The sequence below is a fragment of the Entelurus aequoreus genome, linkage group LG03 (assembly GCF_033978785.1).
Source record: "Entelurus aequoreus isolate RoL-2023_Sb linkage group LG03, RoL_Eaeq_v1.1, whole genome shotgun sequence".
Lineage (NCBI taxonomy): Eukaryota > Metazoa > Chordata > Actinopteri > Syngnathiformes > Syngnathidae > Entelurus > Entelurus aequoreus.
Window position 1 is genome coordinate 38784601 of NC_084733.1, and position 22692 is coordinate 38807292.

A 22692-nucleotide genomic window follows, 5' to 3' on the forward strand; every position below is an offset into this window, starting at 1 on the left:
GTTTATTAACCAAATTCCTTAAAATTACTGATAAATTAGAGCTGGAACAATGATTTTGATTAAAAAAAGCTTTAATTAATCATTTAATGAGTGTAATCAATAAAAATTTACAAAATCTGGACAGCATGGAGTACCCGAAACCTTAAATACGGGGACATTTTTTCTCAAGGCAACCGCAATATAGTGCACATGAGCGCGGTGGTGTGTCGGTACGGTGATCTGTGTGGCAGCATACAGCGGTTAGTTTTTCTTTTTTTTAATTAATGCACACATGTTAAAACAGCATTTTCAATGTTGATAATGTGCATTTATTAAAACAAAAGAAGGAAATTAGTTGCAAGCCGAAAATATTTATTTTAACAATTTTATCTAAAATATGCTTTGAAGCTTTGAAGTGTGTGTTATCTAATTACTCGATTAATTGAACGACCTAATTAACAGATAGAACAACTCGATTACTGAAATAATCAATAGCTGCAGCCCTATGTTAAATCTTTTTTTTTCTTCCTTTTAGCACAAGAAAAATATTTTATTATTATACTTTGACCACACAAAAACATTTAGCAATACAACATTAGCCACTCAACAAACTCTGGAAATCCTGAAAATATGCACGAAGATCATCTAATTACGTTTTATCTTTCGTGCCACTGTGTCGATTACAAACACAACTTCTAATCTGTAACACAGATTGCAGTCCATGTCCATATTTGGCCAGTGATTACATTTGTGTCCAAGCAAAAATGTACACAGCAAAGAGCCTGGTGTTTACAATCACCACAGGAAAGGAAACACACAACGTCTGCTCTTAACAAGGGGTCGTCTACCCTGGAGACGAACTTTAGGTCATTATGAGACAACCATGGCGAAAAAATAGTAGCGAAAAAAAAGTAGAATGACTGATAAATGAGTGTGTGTGGACATCAGTCAAAACCTCTAAAAAGAAAGTGGCAGGCGAGACACACTTTTATTTTTCCCATGCTCCACTCAATTTGTGGGTCAGTGGGATATGCAAGTTATTTGACCTGCTGAACTTCGAAGGTGTGCTACCATGGTTCTTGCTCGTCACAAGCGATTACGTCACCATGTGTGTTGCAATTGCAGAACATAACTTTTCTGAGTTAATTTTTCCCACACAAAAGTAATGTGGTAGAGACTTAAAACCAGGGGAGACAGGGCCTTCTCTGTGGTTGGCCCTAAACTCTGGAACACTCTGCCCCTCCATGTTCAAACTGCTCCCACTGTGGAGTGTCTCGTCTTAAGACCCACTTTTATTATTTGGCTTTTAACACTACGTGAGTTGTGTGATCTTCAGTCCTGTGTTTTTTTTGTTTGTTTTTTTTAAACATAAATTTTGATTTCTATTTACTGTTTTAATTGGTTTTACCCTATAAAATCGTTTTTAATAATATTTATTTTTATATTGGTTTATATTTATTTATTTTTGTTTTTATTCAGTCATTGGTGGAGCATAATATTGTTTTTAATATTGTTTTTAACATGGCTGTGCAGCACTTTGGAAACATTCTTGTTGTTTAAATGTGCTATATAAATAAAGTGGATTGGATTGGATTGATTGGTACAATTGTGTAATTAATTTATACATGGATTTTATTTTAAAAAATGAATGAAAAAAAATATATACGGTAAAAACTTTTTTATTATAGTCAAGTTCTTGGGGTGTACTTGTACTTTGTTAGTTACGATTGGCCCCCGGTTGCCAAATTTAGACCTTAACAGCTTGACACTTTGGCTTACAAAATAATCTCATATAGTTTATCCAGTTCTATTTTACGCTGTTTTGATCCTGCACTTTAAATTGAGTGCATATTATGCTTTAATACTATATCACTTACTGGTATGTTTTCAATATGTAGCAAATTTTATTTGCACTACTTAGTGTTTTGGTAGGTGGTGTAGGTGCCTTATTGGTTGTGCAAATGCATTTTTATTTCTGAATTAATCCAATGTTATTATCATTACAATCATCATATGTAAAAGCAGATATTTGGTATTTAATTTATTAAGATGTACTTGGCTGAACATTTTTGTTGTGTTGATTTAAAAAATCACTTTAAGCATTTTCCATTTGATTGCTGCTGGCAAACCAGGTGAAGTAAATGTGGTTTGTTTGGCTAAAATAAGTGTATATAGTGTGTATCGAGTGGGAACGTGTGTTCCATGTTAGACAATTTGTTGATCGTGTATATGGAACAAGGTACATTGTTTGGAATATTTTATGCAGGATTGCTTGAGACAGTTGAAGGAATAATGTAACTTTTGTCTTTTTGTTGAATACATTGACAGCACTGCAACTGACAACTTGGTCTTTATTGGAACACTCGTCAGCCGCAAACTCTTCTTACACTGAACAAAAATATAAACGCAACACTTTGGTTTTTGCTCCCATTTTTCATGAGTGGAACTCAAAGATCTAAAACGTTTACTATATACACAAAATACCGATTCCTCTCAAATATTGTTTACAAATCTGTGTTAGTGAGCATTTCTTGGAACGGTATAGCTCGGTTGGTAGAGCGGCCGTGCCAGCAACTTGAGGGTTGCAGGTTCGATCCCCGCTTCCGCCATCGTAGTCACTGCCATTGTGTCCTTGGGCAAGACACTTTACCCACCTGCTCCCAGTGCCACCCACACTGGTTTAAATGTAACTTAGATATTGGGTTTCACAATGTAAAGCGCTTTGAGTCACTTGAGAAAAAGCGCTATATAAATGTAATTCACTTCACTTGACTTCTTCTTTGCCAAAATAATCCATCCCATCTCACAGGAGTAGCATATCAAGATGCTAATTAAACAGCATGATTATTGCACAGTTGTGCCTTAGGATGCCCACAATAAAAGGTCACACTGAAATGAGCAGTTTTATCACACAGCACAATGCCACAGATGTTGCAAGTTTTGAGGGACCCGGCAGTTGACATGCTGACTGCAGGAATTTCCACATTCGCAGACCACATCTAACCACACCAGCCCGGGACCTCCACATCCAGCAGGTGCACCTCCATGACCGTCTGAGACCAACTGCTGCAACAATTGGTTTGCATAACCAAATAATTTCTGCACAATCTGTGAGAAACCGTCTCAGGGAAGCTCATCTGCATGCTCGTCCTCCACATCCGGGTCTCGACCTCACTGCTGTTCGTCGTCGTAATCGACTTGATTGGGCCAATTCTCACATTAGATGGCGTCTTGCATGTTGGAGATGTGTTCTCTTCACGGATAAATCCCGGTTTTCACTGTTCAGGGCAGATGGCAGACAGCGTGTGTGACGTAAACGTTGTGAATCGAGCGGCCCATGGTGGTGGTGGGGTTATGGTATGGGCAGGCATATGTTATGGACAACGAATGCAAATGCATTTTATTAATGGCATTTTCAATGCACAGAGACACCATGACGAGATCCTGAGGTCCATTGTTGCGCTATTCACCGAGACCATGACCTCATGTTGCAGCAGGACAATGCACTGCCCCATGTTGCAAGGATCTGTACACAATTCCTGGAAGCTGAAAACATCCCATTGCTAGCATACTCACCGGACATGTCACCCATTGAGCATGTTTGGGATGCTGTGTATCGGTGTATACAACAGCGTGTTCCAGTTCCTGCAAATATCCAGCAACTTCGCACAGCCATAGAAGAGGAGTGGACCAACATTCCACAGGCCACAATCGACAACCAGATCAACTCTATGCGAAGCAGATGTGTTGCACTGTGTGAGGCAAATGGTGGTCACACCAGATACTGACTGCTTTTCTGACACCCCCCACACCCACAATAAAGCAAAACTTCACATTTCAGAATGGCCTTTTATTGTGGGCAGCCTTAGGCACACCTGTGCAATATTCATGCTGTTTAATCAGCATCTTGATATGCCACACCTATGAGGTGGGATTAATTATCTTGGCAAAGAAGAAGTGCTCACTACCACAGATTTAGACAGATTTGTGAACAATATTTAAGAGGAATAGGAATTTTTTGTATATAGTAAAAGTTTTAAATCTTTGAGTTCAACTCATGAAAAAAGGGAGCAAAAATGAAAGTGTTGCGTTTATATTTTTGTTCAGTATACAAACAAGTAGATGTTTTTATCGGAAAAACCCCGCAGGTGGCAATTTACATTTTATACCTGTGCTTCCACTTTCTGGCTTAAAATTGTTCAGCAAAACCAACAGCTTTCCACTAATAAAGTCAGTTTGAATGCCAACTGTCAGTTGAATGGCATTGACTCTATAAGAAAAGACACCATCTTCGGCTCAATGAGAACTCAAGTGCTATTACAAACACAAAATGTAACCTTGATCCAAATAAAACTGTGACCTGTGCACACAAAAACAAAACGGGCGGATGTTTTGACCATTAAACTAGTCAAGTTTTCACGGTTCACTATAAATAGTTGACTTGGCCTTGGCTGCAAATTACAATTCCCAACTGCGTTAAGAAACATTAGTGATTCATGAGATTAGAAGATTAAAAGCAGTCACTTACATGGGGCTCCAAAATAGCGCAGTGTGACCTGCGAGGTCTTCACCTCCCCTGCCACATTTTTGGCCATGCACTGGTAGACTCCCTGGTCGGTTTCTCTTGTGTTCTGAATCATTAGCGTGCCGTCCTCAAGCAGATTCAGACGACTGTCATCTCGCATGTTAAGTGCATTGCTGACAAGATGGTACAAAGATAAATAGACAATTATGCATAAGTAAATTGCACTGGTTGTTGTGTGTCACATAGTAACACTTTTTGTAAGCGGTATCATTGAAGACATCACCTTAATATTTTCACAAGCTGATATGAAATACTTACTTGTTCCTGAGCCAGATGATCTGCGGTTTCGGGTTGCCCTCAGCTCTGCAGGTAAAGTAGACCGTGTTTCCTGATGTAACATCCACATCCTGGGGCTCTGAGGTGATCCTGGGTACTTCTGCAACAATTTTAGAAAGGAAGGCAATTATGCAGTGGTATGAATGCTTGTCAATATCGTACTTTCTTATAACTTTGCCCTTATCACTCTGCCCCAGCCTTGGGTTTTTACCATATTTCAGAGATAATAATACCATCACTGAACATTAAACAGTTTGAAAAACAACTTTTTCACATTGTCACTCTTTGTGTTTGGATTTCCAACAATTGTAAGTGGACCTCTTTATTGAATAATGCCCCTTTTAATAAATGTGCACTCTTAATCACACAATTCCACCAATACATACAACTGTCACAAATAATGACTGTGAGTGTTCTAATGGTTAGTTCAGGAGTCAAATTCCTCAATGACATTTTGCCCCCAACCATAGACACAGCTGGTGTTGTATGAAGTGTGAAGCAGCTGGGTGCTTGACTACAAAGAGAGGCTGCACCTGCGCGTGTATGTTTGTGTGCATGAGTAGGCAAAGATGACTTAAAATAGCAGTCTTCTGCAGGGAGAAAGCCTAATTGGGATTTACTGTATATAGTCTGCTTATTGTTTGTATGCATGTCTACATGTTTGTGTCAAGATATCTGAATATTTTACTTTGATGCATGTTTCACCAACCTCATATTAGTTATCATCTTACAATGACCTCACTGACACGTCATTAAGCACACCTGCACAATACAATGAGCTCCAGGAGCTGTACCAAACATCCTGCCTTTTAACAATCACAGACTTCAAACAATGTGTTTATAATTGTGGTTGTAGTGGTGATGTTTTCCTGTACTGCATTACACTGATAGTCCAATAATAAGATGTGAAAAACTGAATCTCTCGTTCTGAATGTGCAAGTAGAAATTCAATGGCATTCCTAGAATAGCATGCGCATTTGTAGTATTTGTCTCCATACCGCAGCTGAGCTCCTCAGCGGTGAGGGTGGCCACTGATCTTCCCTGCAGGCGTGTTGGGTAGTCGCACGTGGCGGCAGCTTGGGCATTTCCTGACTCCGCATACTGCTTCAGCAAGTCCGCCAGCCACAGCAACTCACAGTCACAGTTCAATGCATTGGAATCCAGTCGCCTTAATACACAACGTGCGTGAGGAAGATATGATACAAGCATCATTGAAAAGCCCCTTGATAATTTATTAACTACTACAACACACGTTTAATCCAGACCAAACAGCAGGAATTTCCACTTGGCCTCACGTTAAAGCAACTGATTGGACAAATAGGTTGTAGGTTTCCTCCTACAACTGCAATTTTAGGTCACCATTAAAGGCAAAATAGCGATTAATTCTTCACTGAACAGCAAAAATGTTGAAACACCACTAAAATCCAACTTAAACACTATTGAAACTGGAACTACATGGAACTAAAAACATAAGCAGCGTTAAAGAAGCTAAACAAATGATAGGCTGAACATGAAACAAACTTTGATCATTGTAATATCTACAGTTGTGCTCATAGGTTTACATACCCTGGGAGAATTTATGATTTCTTGGCCATTCTTCAGAGAATATGAATGATAACACAAAAACCTTTCTTCCACTCATGCTTACTGGTTGTGTGAAGCTATTTATTGACAAACAACTGTGTTTACTCTTTTTAAATCAAAATGAAAAAAGAAAGTGCCCAAATGACCCTGATCAAAAGTTTACATACCCCAGTGACTTTGATCTGATAACATGCACAAAAGTTGAAACGAACAGGTTTGAATGGCTAATAAAGGTTCCAATCCTCACCTGTGACCTGTTTGTTTGTAATTAATGTGTGTGTATAAAAGGTCAGTGAGTTTCTGGGCTTCTGACAGACCATTGCATCTTTCATCCAGTGCTGCACAGATGTTTCTGGATTCTGAGTCATGGGGAAGGCAAAATAATTATCAAAGGATCTGTGAAAAAAGGTAATTGAACTGCATAAAACAGGAAAGGGGTATACAAAGATATCCAAGGAATTGAGAATGCCAATCAGCAGTGTTCAAACGCTGATTAAGAAGTAGAAAATGAGGGATTCAGGTAGACCAGCAAAGATTTCAGCCACAACTGCCAGGAAAATTGTTTGAGATGCAAAGAAAAATCCACAAATAACTTCAGCTGAAATACAGGACTCTCTGAAAAATTGTGGTGTGGCTGTTTCAAGATGCACAATAAGGAGGCACTTGAAGAAAAATGGGCTGCATGGTCGAGTGGCCAAAAAGTTCAATTTTGGTCTCATTACTCCAAATTACTTTGTTCCAGAAGTTTTGAGGCTTGTCTCTGTGCTGTTTGGCGTAATGTAAGCGGGATACTTTGTGACATTTGCGCAGAAATGGCTTTCTTCTGGTGACTCTTCTCTGAAGAATGGCCAAAAAATCATAAATTCTCCCAGGGTATGTAAACTTATGAGCACGACCGTATAAAGCAGCACTGACACAGCATGATGCAGCCAAGCAGGTCTACTAATGTTGAAGTCCACAATATCTGGACAATTCGTGGCTGCCCTGGTAGTATCAACCAAACCATCATTAAAATCCAGTATAGCATGAAGATGGTTTTGAAGGTGTTATTTTCTGTGTAACTTTAATGTCTCGAGCAGGGCTATTCAACAAGGCTTAGGGGGGGACACGTTTCCAGAAAGGTAAGGATTGGGGGGAACCAGATGTTTCCGTTCACTATTAGTCTTAATTTGTTTATTCTGGAGAAACAGCGTCTTCTACAGTAGACATTTGATTTTGGTCCTTAAAAACAGCAATCAAAGATCACCTCTATGACAGCACTCTAGTGTTTTTAAGAATCTACTGCAAAAATGTGAGTCACTCACAAGTTTTCTGAACTGAACTTGCAAACCTCCATTTGAATGATGAAAAGAGAGGACCTATATAACTAAAGAAGTTTAACAAATGACTACTGACTGCATCTGAATAAGCAAGCTCCAGCAACACCTGTGGAACTACCAAAAAGTTGAAGACTGAAGTAGTATCTTGAGGAACCCCTCAGTTACAGTATGTAAATCACAAGTTTGGACCCCAGTGTTCTATGTTTGCTAGCAAGATTAAAATGACAATGCAAGAATCTGCCAATGTGTTTACAACAGTCCAAGTTCCTCTATCCAACAGGAGAACCCATATAACCCATTTCGCATTTACATTTCAAGGAAGCTCAGGCATCTTTCATACATTTTTTTCAAATCTTTCTTCTAAGACCCTACCCAACAGATGAATAAAAAGAGTGTGTTGGCCTTGTGAAAGAAATCATGATGTTGGGAGGCTACACGGTACTTAACTGATTAACAGGTCCATCTTTGTACAAGGTGAAATGAATGTAAGGTGGAAAGTATGTTTTAGGGCTTCCACTTACAGTCGTTTCATGGCCTGCAGATTAGTGAAGGTTCCTGGGACAAGCTGGGTGATTCTGTTGTTGTGCAAAAACCTGAAGGAGAAACACACGCAAATATTGTTGTTGCATCATACCCGGATACAAAAAAAACCTGACTCTTACTCGTTATCTTTGAAGTTATTAATAAAATATTCCAACACATGAGAACAGACTGTGCAACTTAGAACTCTTTGTCGAAGTATTTGTTTGTTTTGCAGGCAAAAATCAGATCATAAAGAGGGTCAATAAAAGAGGAATTCAATTTGATTTAGAATATCTGGTTAAGCATTTTAAAGGCACCGGTAATTGCGATAACACAAATTAGAGTATGCCCAGTTGTCAGGCACTTCATGATGTTAGTTTTTATATACTGGTACTTCACCAATGACGTGTCCAAACAGCACCAGAAGGTGTATTTCAAAATCCATGTTACTGGACATGCAACATATTAGAAACATCTTAATCATAAAGGACACTATCTGGTTTATGATGTATTGAGAATGTGATTAATGTAAATTGTGCACTTCTACCTCATGAAGATGTTTGTGAATGCATATTTAAGGGGATTTGTCAAAGTCTTGATTTTTCTTAGAACTGAATAAAATATGTTAAATGCTCACATTAAATATGCATATTTATCGCTGCGATGGAACCTACTTGGCTATTGGCAAATGTTCCCCTGCATGTAATCATTAAAGAGGGAAGACTGTCCTTACAATTTTCTTGGCCTTGTGATGATGGAGGCCAGGATGTGTTGTCAGTCCTCGACCTAATCCAGCACTTTCATACTGTAATCTCTTCCTCTTTGACTACTCTCTTTTTTTTCCCAGGCTGATTGTCCCATAATAATATTTTTGGAAGTGGAAAAAAAATGGCTAAGAATACCTCCCAATATTTCCTGATAGCCATTGAACAAATAAACTACTTGAGTGAAAAAACACTTACATTATTCCATGGTTCTGACAAGACAAGTGAAACTCGAGGGGACTAAATGTATGCCAGGTTTCAATTTCTTAAATCTTTTCTTCTCTTATTTAATTAATGTTTGTTTTTGCTAGCTTGAAGAAGAGATAAAGCACAGTCGTGACTTCACGGCGGGCTTGCAGAGAGGCACCTGGCTGCACTAATTTATTGTTGCATTCTGTATACCATTCCCGAGTCATTTGTCCATATTTCCAGATCAAATTTAATAATTTGTGTATTGTCATACATTTCTAGTAGGCTACATATGAAAATATTGATACTTGAATGCATGCCGCATTTAATTTACAATTTTACATAATTGGCGACCCTGAGAGGGACAAGCGGTAGAAAATGGATGGATGGCAATGACAAATGACACTGTCAAATAGTAAAACAAAAACATGACAAGCAAAAGAATAACCAATGGGTTAGGTTACTTTATTAGTACCCAAAGGTAAACTTCTTTTGCAGCCAGCTATATTAGACGAGACAAGACAAAGACACTAGATTTTTTTGCCAGTCAGTCTTTTGGAAAAAAAAATTAATTAAAAAAAATAAATAGTCTCTTCTGACCCCCCGCTAAAAATAACAACACATGTTGGCAACACCGATCCCTCCTGCTACGAAGACCAGGTATGTGTGAAGTGTGTTAAGAAGCAGAGTCATGATGCTATCTACTGTACAGCTTTGTAACGACAAGCTACATTTACAGACAGTCCCGTTATAATGTGTTAAGGTACTAGGGCAAACATGTAGCACCAAATTTAATTGTGGTGGGCAGAAGTGCAAAAATGGGGTACACAAACAAAACTACAAATATACGATTATAAACAACTATAATGTATACCAACAAATATAACCTAATTCTTTAATAAACTGTAGCATGTTTACATTTTTATTTGCACAAACACAGAAAGAGAAAAAAGAAAAATATACAATGTCAAGTAAAAATATGGACAGTTTAAAAAGACCCTAAGGTCTTGTAAAGACACTTCCCCCAAAACATCACAATATACACAGCAGCAAAGAAAAAAAAAATAAGACAAGTCACATGCAATACATATCATATACAGCAAACAAACATTCTTATCATAAATCACTTCAGAATAACATGCCCTTCAATTTTTTTTTTCAAAGAATAAAATGTAGTTGTAGACTGAAGAGCTGGTGGCAGGTTATTCCAAAGAGTGGGTCCTCTGTATTTTAGCATATATTTCTTAGTTGACGTTCTACATAATGGTAGATAAAAGCCATGACAGTGACTTGTTGAGCAAGTATGTATATCAGAAGATGTAAAAAAAAATGGAAAACTGTTGCTAAATGAAAAAACACATGTACATACTTGTACATAAAAATGAATATATAAATGTTCACATTAAATATTGTCAAAATACAGTCTTTTTCGAAAAGCGGAGCAGATGAAGACAGTCTTTTGGAAAAATTCATTATCCTCAAAAATGTATTTTGGATTAATAAGGTTTTATAAAAGGTATGAATGACAAGTAGCACCCCAAATACTATTGCAATACATTATATGTGGATATATTCAAATATAGTATAATGTCAATGTGTCACGGCTGGTTACACCAGGCTGTGTCTTTATGTTGGGTTTTGTTAGTGTTCTCCGGTGTTTTGTGTTAGTTCCTGTCATGTGCTTTCATTTTGGCGGCTTTTCCGATTTTGTTGGTGTTTTCCCATGGCTGCTTCACTTTTGTCCCAGAGCGTTTCCCCTCACCTGTTTTCTGTTTGCAGTCAAGGACTATTTAAGTTGATCCTTTTTCTATCTTTGTTGTGGGGACATTGTTGATTTGATCTTTTCTCTATTCGCTGGTGACCATAGACAATCCTTTTGGATACGAAGCGCAAGTACACTTGTACTGTGTGGACGCCGTCAGCTCCACATGCTTAAAATCACAACAACCTCCAGGGGCCTCCCATAACAAACCGCGTGTCAACGCTTGACACATTGTTAACACACAAGAACGATCAATAGAACAACAAAATGTATTCAAAATACCTATGGATTTCTTCATCTTGCTTCAAACAAGTAACATAAAAGAACCGTCACGATTAATCAATGAAGTTATGTATTGATACATTTGTGAACTGTAAAAACATGAGCATCGAGAATGGACAAATTAAATAGTCAGAAAATGCTTTAAATTTGAGTTTAAATTACATATTACCCAGCTTTGTACCTACAACTACAGTAGTTTCATTTTCAAACTCCCTCAAAATAAAAGGCATACATGTTTTTTGGATAAAAACAAAAATCAGAACTTGGAGATGCACATCTTTCATTGGACATCAGCAATTCATTGACATCGATGTTATGTTTTAATTGCGATCATGTAATTGAATGTGAATCTTTATGACGATTGTGAGTGTTGCTATGCAATAATGTTATTATTATGTTATTATTGTGCACTTAATCCAAAATTCATGATCATGATGCGAGCAAGCAAAAGTTGGTAGTGGTGCAATTTACGTGCTGAAATGTTAACTGTGGGATACACTACATATTTTCCAGACATTAGGGCTTGATTGAAAAAAAATAGAAGAACTTACAGTCGTTCAAGCTTTGGCAGATGACTGAATGATTCTGGTTCCAGTGCGTCAATGTTATTAAAGTGGAGGTACCTGAAAAACAAACACATGAAAGACAAACTAGTACAATATGTAGTACAATACTACAGTCCCTAACAGGATAATTGACAAATTCAAAGACAGTCAGTTGCTCCACTCAACTTTTTCAAAGCTATGTTTAATGAAAGGAAGAATGGAGAGCATAATTTCTTTTTTAGATGAAATGCAGTCCATAGTGCAGAAAAGATAAGCTATTGAAATGCAAAACAATGCTCAAGAACTGCAAAAAACATACAAACAATCCCCTGGATATCTGAAACAAGGAATATTTTCATACATAAATACGATTTTTGAAAATATAATAATGATGTTAAAAATAAAAATAACTTTCAGCTTAATTAAAAAAGGCAAGCGAGACATAGCAGCAGTTGAAGAAAAAGAGAAGAGCTTATGTAAGTAATGCAAAATCACAAAAAATGGCTAATTTATTTACAGAGGTCTTGAACAGGGGTTCCGTGAACCCGAGCGGGTCTGTGACCCTTAAAGGGTCGCAGAGCTACTGCAGGGGGGCTGTGAAATTTTTGGTTGATTAGACTTTTAAAAAAAAACACACACACACACACATGCACACACAAATATTTATATGTATATAATATATATACAGTCATGATCAAAGGTTTACATACACCTGTAAATAACATAATGTCATGGCTGTCTTGAGTTTCCAATCATTTCCACAACTCTTATTTTTTTGTGATAGAGTGATTGGAGCACATACTTGTAGGTCACAAAAAACATTCATGAAGTTTGGTTCTTGCATGAATTTATTATGGGTCTACTGAAAATGTGACCAATTCTGCTGGGTCAAAAGTATACATACAGCAATGTTAATATTTGGTTAAATGTCCCTTGGCAAGTTTCACTGCAATAAGGCGCTTTTGGTAGCCATCCACAAGCTTCTGGCAAGCTTCTGGTTGAATTTTTGACCACTCCTCTGGACAAAATTGGTGCAGTTCAGCCATTCTAAAACATTAATTGTAGCCTGATTTAGCCATTCCTTTACCACTTTTGACGTGTGTTTGGGATCATTGTCCTGTTGGAACACCCAACTGCGCCTGAGACCAAACCTTCGGGCTGATGATTTTAGGTTGTCATGAAGAATTTGGAGGTAATCCTCCTTTTTCAATGTCCCATTTACTCTCTGTAAAGCACCAGTTCCATTGGCAGCAAAACAGGCCCAGAGCATAATACTACCACCACCATGCTTGTCGGTAGGGTTGGTGTTCTTGGGATTAAAGGCCTCACCTTTTCTCTTCCAAATATATTGCTGGGTATCGTGGCCAAACAGCTACATTTTTGTTTCATCTGACCACAGAACTTTCCTCCAGAAGGTCTTACCTTTATACTTGTCATGGGCGCAGTTGGGTGTTCCAACAGGACAATGACCCCAAACACACGTCAAAAGTGGTAAAGGAATGGCTAAATCAGGCTAGAAGGTTTTACAATGGCCTCCCCAAAGTCCTGACTTAAACCCCATTGAGAACAAGTGGACAATGCTGAAGAAACAAGTCCATGTCAGAAAACCAACAAATTTAGCTGAACTGCACCAATTTTGCCAAGAGGAGTGGTCAAAAATTCAACCAGAAGCTTGTGGATGGGTACCAAAAGCGCCTTATTACAGTGAAACTTGCCAAGGGACATGTAACCAAGTATTAACATTGCTGTATGTATACTTTTGACCCAGCAGATTTGGTCACATTTTCAGTAGACCCATAATAAATTCATAAAAGAACCAAACTTCATGAATGTTTTTTGTGACAAACAAGTATGTGCGCCAATAACTCTATCACAAAAAAATAAGAGTTGTAGAAATGATTGGAAACTCAAGACAGCCATGACATTATGTTCTTTTTAAGTGTATGTAAACTTTTGACCACAACTGTATATACTGTATAAGTATTTTTATACACACATACAGTATATGCATGTATACTAACATATACAGTATATATTTATACATATCACGTCCGGAAAATTGTGCTGCCACTCGCTGCAGCGCCAAAGCTAAGTGCTATCTTTCTATCTGTGTGCTTCTAATTGTTTTACAGCTTTCTTTATTCTTTCTCCAACATATTTAATAGTCTTATCAAACTTAAAAAGCACCCACTCTCTGTTTCACTGCCTCTCTTTTAGCTAGCTAACTGCTAAGCTAGCAAAGTTTAGCTAGTCTCGGTCCGAAGCCGCTGCGCTCCAAAGGCATCTGTTCCTTCACGCCGCTGCTACTTTTTGCCTATTGCTCCAAAGACAACAAGAACTCGATTCAATGAAATAAACAACGTGAGTATAGCTACCTGTTCTTCGTGCACCATTCTCAGGGATAGGTTGGCCCTTCTCGAGGGCCATGTCCACCAGTTAGAGCAAAGTCAATCAATCAATCAATGTTTATTTATATAGCCCTAAATCACAAGTGTCTCAAAAGGCTGTAAGTAATTTCGTAACTTTAGACGTTTACTAGCTTTAGCTGTAGCGACCTGACTATCCCAGTTTTCAGCATCCCTAAATGGTAAATGGGTCGTACTTGTATAGCGCTTTTCTACCTTTTTTAAGGAACTCAAAGCGCTTTGACACTATTTTCCACATTCACCCATTCACACACACACATTCACACACTGATGTTAAACGACCTACAAGCCACAGTGAACCGGTTGAGACACACAATAGATTTAGCCCTTTAGCTAGTCCTACACCCCAGTCTACCGGACACCACACCTTAGTCATAGGGGACTCCATCACCGGAAACATACAGCTTAGTAAACCAGCCATGTATTCCCGGGGCCAGCGCACCTGACATTGAAGCTAGTCTTAGGGAACTAACTCCCAACAGGCCTAGTAAACTCGTACGACAGGCTAATCGCACCACAAGCTACGCGAACATAGTTGTACACGTGGGCTACAATGACACTAGGTTGAGACAGTCAGAGATTACAAAACGGAACATAGCTAGGATTTGTAATCTCGCCAGAAATATGTTTCGGCATCGAGCATTTGTCTCTGGCCCCCTGCGAGAGGCAATGATGAGAGGTATAGCAGATTAGTCTCGCTTTACAAGTGGCTGTCTAGTTTTTGTAGAGATCAGAGACTAACGTTTATTGATAATTGGCCATCTTTCTCAGGCAAACTGGCATTGCTGGGGAGGGACAGCCTTCACCCTAATCGGGAAGGCGCCATTACTTTTCTAGGAACATAGATTATTATTTGGGTCACACTTGACTAACTACACTAGAGCAAGGACACAGGCAACTACAGTGCCTGTTAGCCAGGGTGAGGAGTCAGTTAAGCTAGAACTAACCAGCGCCAGGCTGCAAAATTCCTGCACAAATAGCATTTATCTCAGAATAAAACATAACTCACATAATATTTTTTTCTGTAGTGTGCCAGAGGTGGACATGCATTCTACTGAGGAAGCAAATTATGACGCGTTAAATCTATCGCAGCATCAAGCAAATAATCTCAAGATCTCATCATATCAATTCCTAGATGTGACCAAAATGATTTAGGGCGCACTACGCAAAATAGACGTAACATTTTTAAATATCAGTACTACGGATAACATTAACAAAAATTCCTCAAAACAGCTCACTACCTATAATATGGGCTTTTTAAACATCAGATCATTGTCTCCCAAAGCGCTATTAGTTAATAAGGTCGTTAGAGACAACAATCTTAACGTCATTGGTCTTATTGAAACTTGGCTAAAACCAGATTCAATTTTTCCGCTTAACGAGGGATCTACTTCTAACTTTACGAGTGCACATACAGTGCAAAAAAGCGGTTATTCATCCTGAGCTTAAAAGACCTAATTTGCCCTCATGGTAAACTACCACCCAGTCTCTCACCATTCATTTATCTTGAAAATCCTCGAAAAAACTGTTCCACAGCAGCTAAATGAACACTTGGCGTCCAACAATTTCTGTAAACCCTTTCATTCCAGTGTAAGGGCAAATCACTCTACTGAGACCACCCTCGTAAAATTGACTAATGATCTATTGCTAACTATGGATGCCGATGCGTCATCAGTGTTGTTGCTACTTGATCTCAGCGCTGCGTTCGATAACGCTGATCATAACAATCTATTAGCACGTATCAAAACACGTATTGGCATGTTAGACTTAGCCTTTTCTTGGTTTAACTCCTATCTTACTGACAGGATGCAGTGTGTCTCCCATAACAACGTGACCTTGGAGTATGTTAAGGTAACATGCGGAGTTCCACAGGGTTCGGTTCTTGGCCCTGCACTCTTTAAAATCTATATGGTGCCGCTAGGTGACATCATACGCAAATATGGTGTTAACTTTTACTGTTATGCTGATGACACCCAACTCTACATGCCCCTAAAGCTGACCAACACGCCGGATTGTAGTCACATGGAGGCGTGTCTAAATGAAATCAAACAATGGATGTCGAACAACTTTTTGCATCTTAACGCTAAGAAATGTTGATTAACGTTCCTGCTAGACACCGGCACTTATTAAATAATAACACCTTAATATTTGACAACAAAACAATTACACAAAGCAACTTGGTAAATAATCTCGGTATTATCTTCGACCCAACTCTCTCATTTGAGTCACACATTAACAGTGTTACTAAAACAGCCTTCTTTCAAGTTTTGATAGTTTTCAGCTAACAATTAACGCACCAGTTGTCAGTCAGCTATTGGTGCACCAGTTGCCAGCTAGCCATTAACATGCCAGTTGTCAGCTCGCGATAATCGCGCCACTTGTCAGCTCGCGATTAGTGCACTAGTTGTCAGCTAGCGATTAACGGCACAAGCTGCCAGTTAACAATTAGCGCTCTAGTATTCAGCTAGCGATTAATGCGGCAGTTGTCAGCCAGCAATTAGCGCGCAAGTTGTCAGCTAGCGATTCACGCTGCAAGCTGCCAGCTAGTAATAAACACTCTAATATTCAGCTAGCAATTAGCATGAGGGTGGTCTCAGTAGAGTGATTTGCCCTTAAACTGGAATGAAAGGGTTTACAGAAATTGTCAGCTCGCGATTTGCACGCCAGTTGTCAGCTAGCAATTAGCGGACTAGTTGCTGGATGGCAATTAATGGTGCTATACCATATTATTTGAATATCTTAGTATTGCAAAATTACAAGATACTGTCAGGACCACATTATTTTAAAACATAATTGTATATAGGATATATACGTATGGGTCCCCGCTTTATCTCTACATCATTGGCCTGTAAAATGTTAAAGACCCTGTTCTAATACATTTGGGGAGAACATGAGCTATGATGTTGTATAAACTGCCTTACATATCCAGTATTATGACGTTAGGGTGTTGCCTAAAATATGTTTTAAAAGAGAAAAAACACACCTCATTCGCCAGCAGTAAATTAATTTCAGTAAATCCCACTGTTAGGATATACACCCACAAATTTAATTGCATCAGAAATGGCTTTACTTCAGTAAAGCTTTTGCAAGGATCAGTTTAAGTGTGTGGTCTACTTTGCACTCCCTTTTCTGGCCAATATTTTGCCCACTTTTGGGATGTGCGGTCATGCTTTGCTCAGATGAAATGAATGCTGGTGGGTCATGTAGGAATGTGAGCACATGTGCCTCATTCCACTCAAATAAGTATGGGAAGTAAAGCTTTGGCATGTGTTTCCTTGTGGGATGTCGTTTTTGAGAGTATGCAATCGTACTCAGAACGTGTCACCCTGCCTATAAAACCTTACATTATTACGGTGAAATTCAAAACATCTGTTGGGCACGGTGCCTGCTGTTGGAATTAGGATTTAGTGAAAAGGGCGTTTGTTCTCTGCTAATGCAGTTAAGTGAAGTCACAGATGACAGCGAGCCCAAGGAAGTTGTGGGTATAAACCACATTGATGCCATGTTATGGTTAAATAAAAATATCATTACAATCATAAGTCCAAGTAAGGATTTTTTGTTGCAAACATTGAACTTGTCTCTTGATTGACAGACACATTTTATGACACAGAATTAAAAAAAATCCTTTTAACATGGTAAAGTATTCTCAGAATGAGCAATCCCCATCATGAAGGAATTGACAATAAAAAGTGCATCAAGTCTTTCTGAAGTTTCAGTAGCAACACTAATGCTTCAGCTCGGGACTATGATGGCATTATTGGCGCTAGCACGAACATCATGCTACAAGCTGCGCGTGAGGATTGCGGGGGTTGCTGCTGCATATCTGTCGTCCAAGCTAAAAGACATGCGAGTCATGCAGAAAGGGTCAAAGGGCGTCAGCGCGTCATACAAGGGTGGGTGCGCACACACGGCATGCATGGTGGAGCAGGGAGGGTGAATAGCGGTGCAAATGGGGAGGAATAAATACTGTATATATGCTCATAAAGAACATAGTGCTATCATGATACCTGTGGAAGGCCTGCATAGTCATGTCATGGAATTACTTATGAAAATGTAGACCTTTACATTCTTCATGACTGCTTGGCAGCAGCTGTTTTGGAGAGGTAGTGGGCGGGGGACGAAGAGACAGTAGGCGGGAGGAGCAGCAGCAGGGAGGACAATGGAAAAGGTGTCGAAAAAGTTGGTCACTTACAGTTGCTCAAGAGAGACAAGCCCCTTAAATGCTTGTCTGTCAATTGATTGGATTTCATTCTTGTACAAATAGCTGAAAGGAGAGATAACCAGTAACATTAGTAACACACTCACACATCTGCCTGGCAGTTAAGACAATGGGGCAGTTCAAATAAAATAAGAGTCTGCAAGTGAGGTCGGCCTTAGTGCAGAATTGTAAACGAGGCTGGCATAGGCTGTTTTCAATTTGCACATCTGTACTTGGAACAGGGTTGCTAATGTGCTTCTTTTGCTGTTTGTTCTCTCTTTAGCTGCAGACCACATAACAATGAAACATACCACAATTGTAGAGAGCTGTGGAAAACTTGACTGTATTTGTTTGTGTTCACAATACAGCTGTGAAACCATCACAACACTCACTGCCAATTAGCAGTTACATAACTCTATAGGACAAGGAACCCTACAGTATTTGGTAACAAACCTCAGTTAAAAATATGCAACTTGAATTACTGTCAGAGGGTATTGTTTGTGTGTTTTGATTTTGTTGTAAAAAACTTAAAACTAAATAAACACTTACCTGGGATTTAATTGAATACAATGCAATATTTGTCTGTTTCTATGAATGTACTCTTTCATCCAGGTCATAGTAATCTCAGGGCATTCAATCGATCGCAACTGGACTGTTTGGTTTGTCTTAGAAAACGTTTTGCCTCTCATCCGAAAAGGGTTGTCTGTATGTCATTGAGCCAGGAAGAAGATCCCTCAATTGACTGGATTAATAATCATATCCAATCGACATCCGTTGCAACGGATCACCTGGAATGGGGGTCCCTACATCTGAGGTCCCCTCTTTTTCCTCAATTGGGGTCTTTTGAGTTTTTCCTTACCCGAATGGGGGTTTTGATCAGGTGATGTCTTTGTGATTTTGTAAAGCCCTTTGAGACATTGGGCGGTATAGCTCGGTTGGTAGAGTGGCCGTGCCAGCAACTTGAGGGTTCCAGGTTCGATCCCTGCTTCTGCCAGCCTAGTCACTGTTGTTGTGTCCTCGGGCAAGACACTTTACCCACCTGCTCCCAGTGCCACCCACACTGGTTCAAAATTGTAACTTAGATATTGGGTTACACAATATAAAGCGCTTTGAGTCAGCGCGATATAAATATAATTCACCTCACTTCACATTTGTGATTAAGGGCTTTATAAATACATTTGGATTTATTTACTTTTTTTAAACATTGATGTAATGTATAAAAATGTCTACTAATATTTAATTTTGAACATTTCTAAAAATTTTTTAAAAAAGGCACTGAAGTAAAAAAAACTCTTTCCTGATGGTTAATTTTCAAGCATTTCAATGCCTGTAAAAGACAGATTAAGGAATTTGGCTTTGCTCCGTGACAAAAAACCCTCCTGACGCATACATGTTCCCTATCCTTTTTACATGCCAAAAGAAATATGATACAAGAAAAACAATTTCTTACAGCTGTCTGTACTCTTATGTCCTGTTTTTATTTTTGCACGTTCCACAATAGTACCCGCGACGACAGATACGGATCTTCCCGCTGCACTAGGACGCAGCGCATGGAAAAACAAACACCCTTTAATCATTGCATTCTTTCTTCATTGCTATAGCATATCCGTGCTATCAGGTTTAAGCAAGGAGTGGAACAAATGGGGGAGAAATAAATATTTTAAGGGATAGGCATGTTGAGATAAATCCTAACTAAAGTGAATTAAACATAATGGTTTAGGTCAGTTTAAAAGTCAGGAAATTACGGTGAAACTTTCAAAGTTGAAAACAATCTGTTCCAAGGCAGCATTGGAACATATGTTGTATTTGGCAATATACCCTGTTAAGTAACTAAAATGCAGCGAGGCTAGTTAAGAATCAGCACTTGTGTGCTTCTCTGAACTAAAGCTTGAGCTGACGTCCCATGAGGTTTGCTGATGTCTTGTGTGACGTCACGCATAATGAGTTTTTGAGGTGATCGGTTGCAGATTCATTGCACTTGCAGAACATGGACTTAACTGTTGAGGCTCCTGCCAGTTACGCCTTTAGGAATCGTTAAGGGGAGAAAATATGGAGTTGCTTCCTGCCTTTGCAGCTGTAACTGTGTCCACTCATGTGGATTTTTTTAACAAGATTTTAAGAGTGTGTTTGTCGGAGATACTAGTAAATAATTGTCATTGAGATCATCATGACATTCAGTCATGTCGAAGTTAAAGCATCACTAAGTAACTTTTCAACCTTCATAAAATATTTTCATAACTTTTGGGATGATACATCGGCTTACAACTAGTTGAATGACACCTCTGTCATGGCCTGAGGGGGTCTGTATTGCTCTCACTGGCACTTAGGAACTTTGAGGAGGGTAGCAGGAACACTGCCACACAAAAAACTACAAATGTGGGGAATTTGCTTTACAGATAAGTAAGCCCATTTCTAGATAGTGTCTGCTATTTAACATCAACATAGCCATTAGACATGTAATATTTGTAATCCGTGCCAATTTGACCTTAAAATGGATGAAATAAAACAAAAAAATATTACAGTAGACATCATGTCAGTTTGATGCTATAAGCGCTACTCCTCAATGGAAATGTGGTCTTCCTTCTGGTAAAACATTACTGCTTTGGTCCACTGGCGCAGCCAAAAACAACCAAAGCTGAAAGTTCTGAAGTGGGGCTTTAAAATATCTAAGTTAGACAAACTTGAAAACTGCCCAACATGTCAATGTATTCTAAAAGAGAGATCAGATCAGAGTTCAGTTAAAAACTTTTAAAAACTACAATGGCATATAGGTGATCTATGACCATCTTTTCTGTACAGGACCTTAAAAACAGCAAGTAAAACTCCTAAGGAATTACAGATCCTTGCATTGACAATTTTGGCTGTTTTTTTACCACAATTTGTAACTCAGACCTAAATCAAATGTCCACTACAGAGAATGCTGGTTCTTAGGAATGCAGTATATAAGAATAATAGCAAAGGGGGAAGTGTGGCCTTCCAGTCTTTTGCTTTGTGGAAATGCAGCCCCCAGAACATTTTATTTTTTTAGTTGAACAGCTCTGCCTTAATGTACTGTATGTGTTTTCATCTACTTTATATTTGAAATCTTTAGAAAACATGTACACACAGAAAATGCAGGAGGTACAATTACTATCAGTTGATTTTGATGAACAAAGAACATTTGTTTCTATGATTGCAGTATATGGTACACTACATGTTTAAAAGACTAAGTATTTTCAGAATGCTATGTAACCTCAATTTGACCTGTTTAGTGCAGTGACCACTGAGGCGCTGGGGTTATCTTTTAGATTAGATTTGGTGCACATGAAAGCTGAGAGGGAGACTGTATTCAAAGGGAAGAACAAAGATGGTGCTGGAGGTGCAACCATACAGATAGGATACACTTTACACTAATCACAAAGGTCAGAACAATGGTGCAGGGTTTAGATAAACTGTACTTTCAAGGGAGACCTGTTCTGTCATTAAAGCAGTTCATGAAATGCCAAAACATTTAATTAAAGTGTGAATCGCGACGATATACTGTACGGCAGGAGGGAACATGTACTCACATGTTGAAGGGCCACTGGCCTGAAAAGAGAGGGAGGAAAAAAATACTTCCTTCAAACCCTCAACATGCTTAACTCTGCTTATCTAATTTATTAGATATAGGGTGGCATGGTGAAGTTATTTCTAAACTTGCAGTTCAACAGTTATTGTTGTGATTGTTTTAACAACAGTCGAGACGCCAAGTGCATCTTCTGTCTTAAAATCTGAGAAATATGGTACTTAACCGACATACAAATACTATACGATACAAAGTGGTAGCATGTTACTCCATGTTTCCCATACATTACGCTGCAAATACATTTCTTGATTTTTCTTTTTTTTTTTTAGATTTAGCGTTACAGGAATGTGGCTGTCAGGTTCCACATAACATTGATCGCGTTATTTGTTTTGTAAATTATATTTTGAGGTTTTACGCAACAGGCTTCCTTGGCTAGGCAGGACACAGTACAGAGCAGCAGACTGGCAAAGTAGTATGACGTTAGCAGTCAATATTTGTTTCTACAAAGTTTTTCAACTGTATCCTTGTATGTAAAAATGCATTTGCTGTTTTATGTAAATTTTGAACGTTCACATCTAATTTGTTAAACGTTTGTACAAGTTTGTGATGCTAATTTTTAATAATAGTTATCCTGTCAATTGGATTTTTAATTGTATGTTAGCAATAAGCTAGCGGCATAAGTTATAGCCTTTGTCCTGTATGATTTAATTGTTATTC

General features: G+C 38.6%; 1 protein-coding gene across 2 annotated transcripts in view; it reads right to left on the minus strand.

Moving 5' to 3' along the window:
• LOC133646439 (peroxidasin) overlaps positions 1-22692 on the minus strand; it is a 105527-nt gene that overhangs the window by 36358 nt on the left and 46477 nt on the right. Inside the window, exons 4-9 of one of the 2 annotated variants that reach the window (XM_062041787.1) lie at positions 18426-18497; positions 11814-11885; positions 8265-8336; positions 5839-6008; positions 4823-4940; positions 4508-4677 (exon numbers count right to left, since the gene is read on the minus strand). In XM_062041787.1, the coding sequence (XP_061897771.1) occupies positions 4508-4677; positions 4823-4940; positions 5839-6008; positions 8265-8336; positions 11814-11885; positions 18426-18497 (674 nt within the window). The remainder of the gene's footprint in view (positions 1-4507; positions 4678-4822; positions 4941-5838; positions 6009-8264; positions 8337-11813; positions 11886-18425; positions 18498-22692) is intronic. The other variant, XM_062041788.1, reaches the window with a different exon arrangement.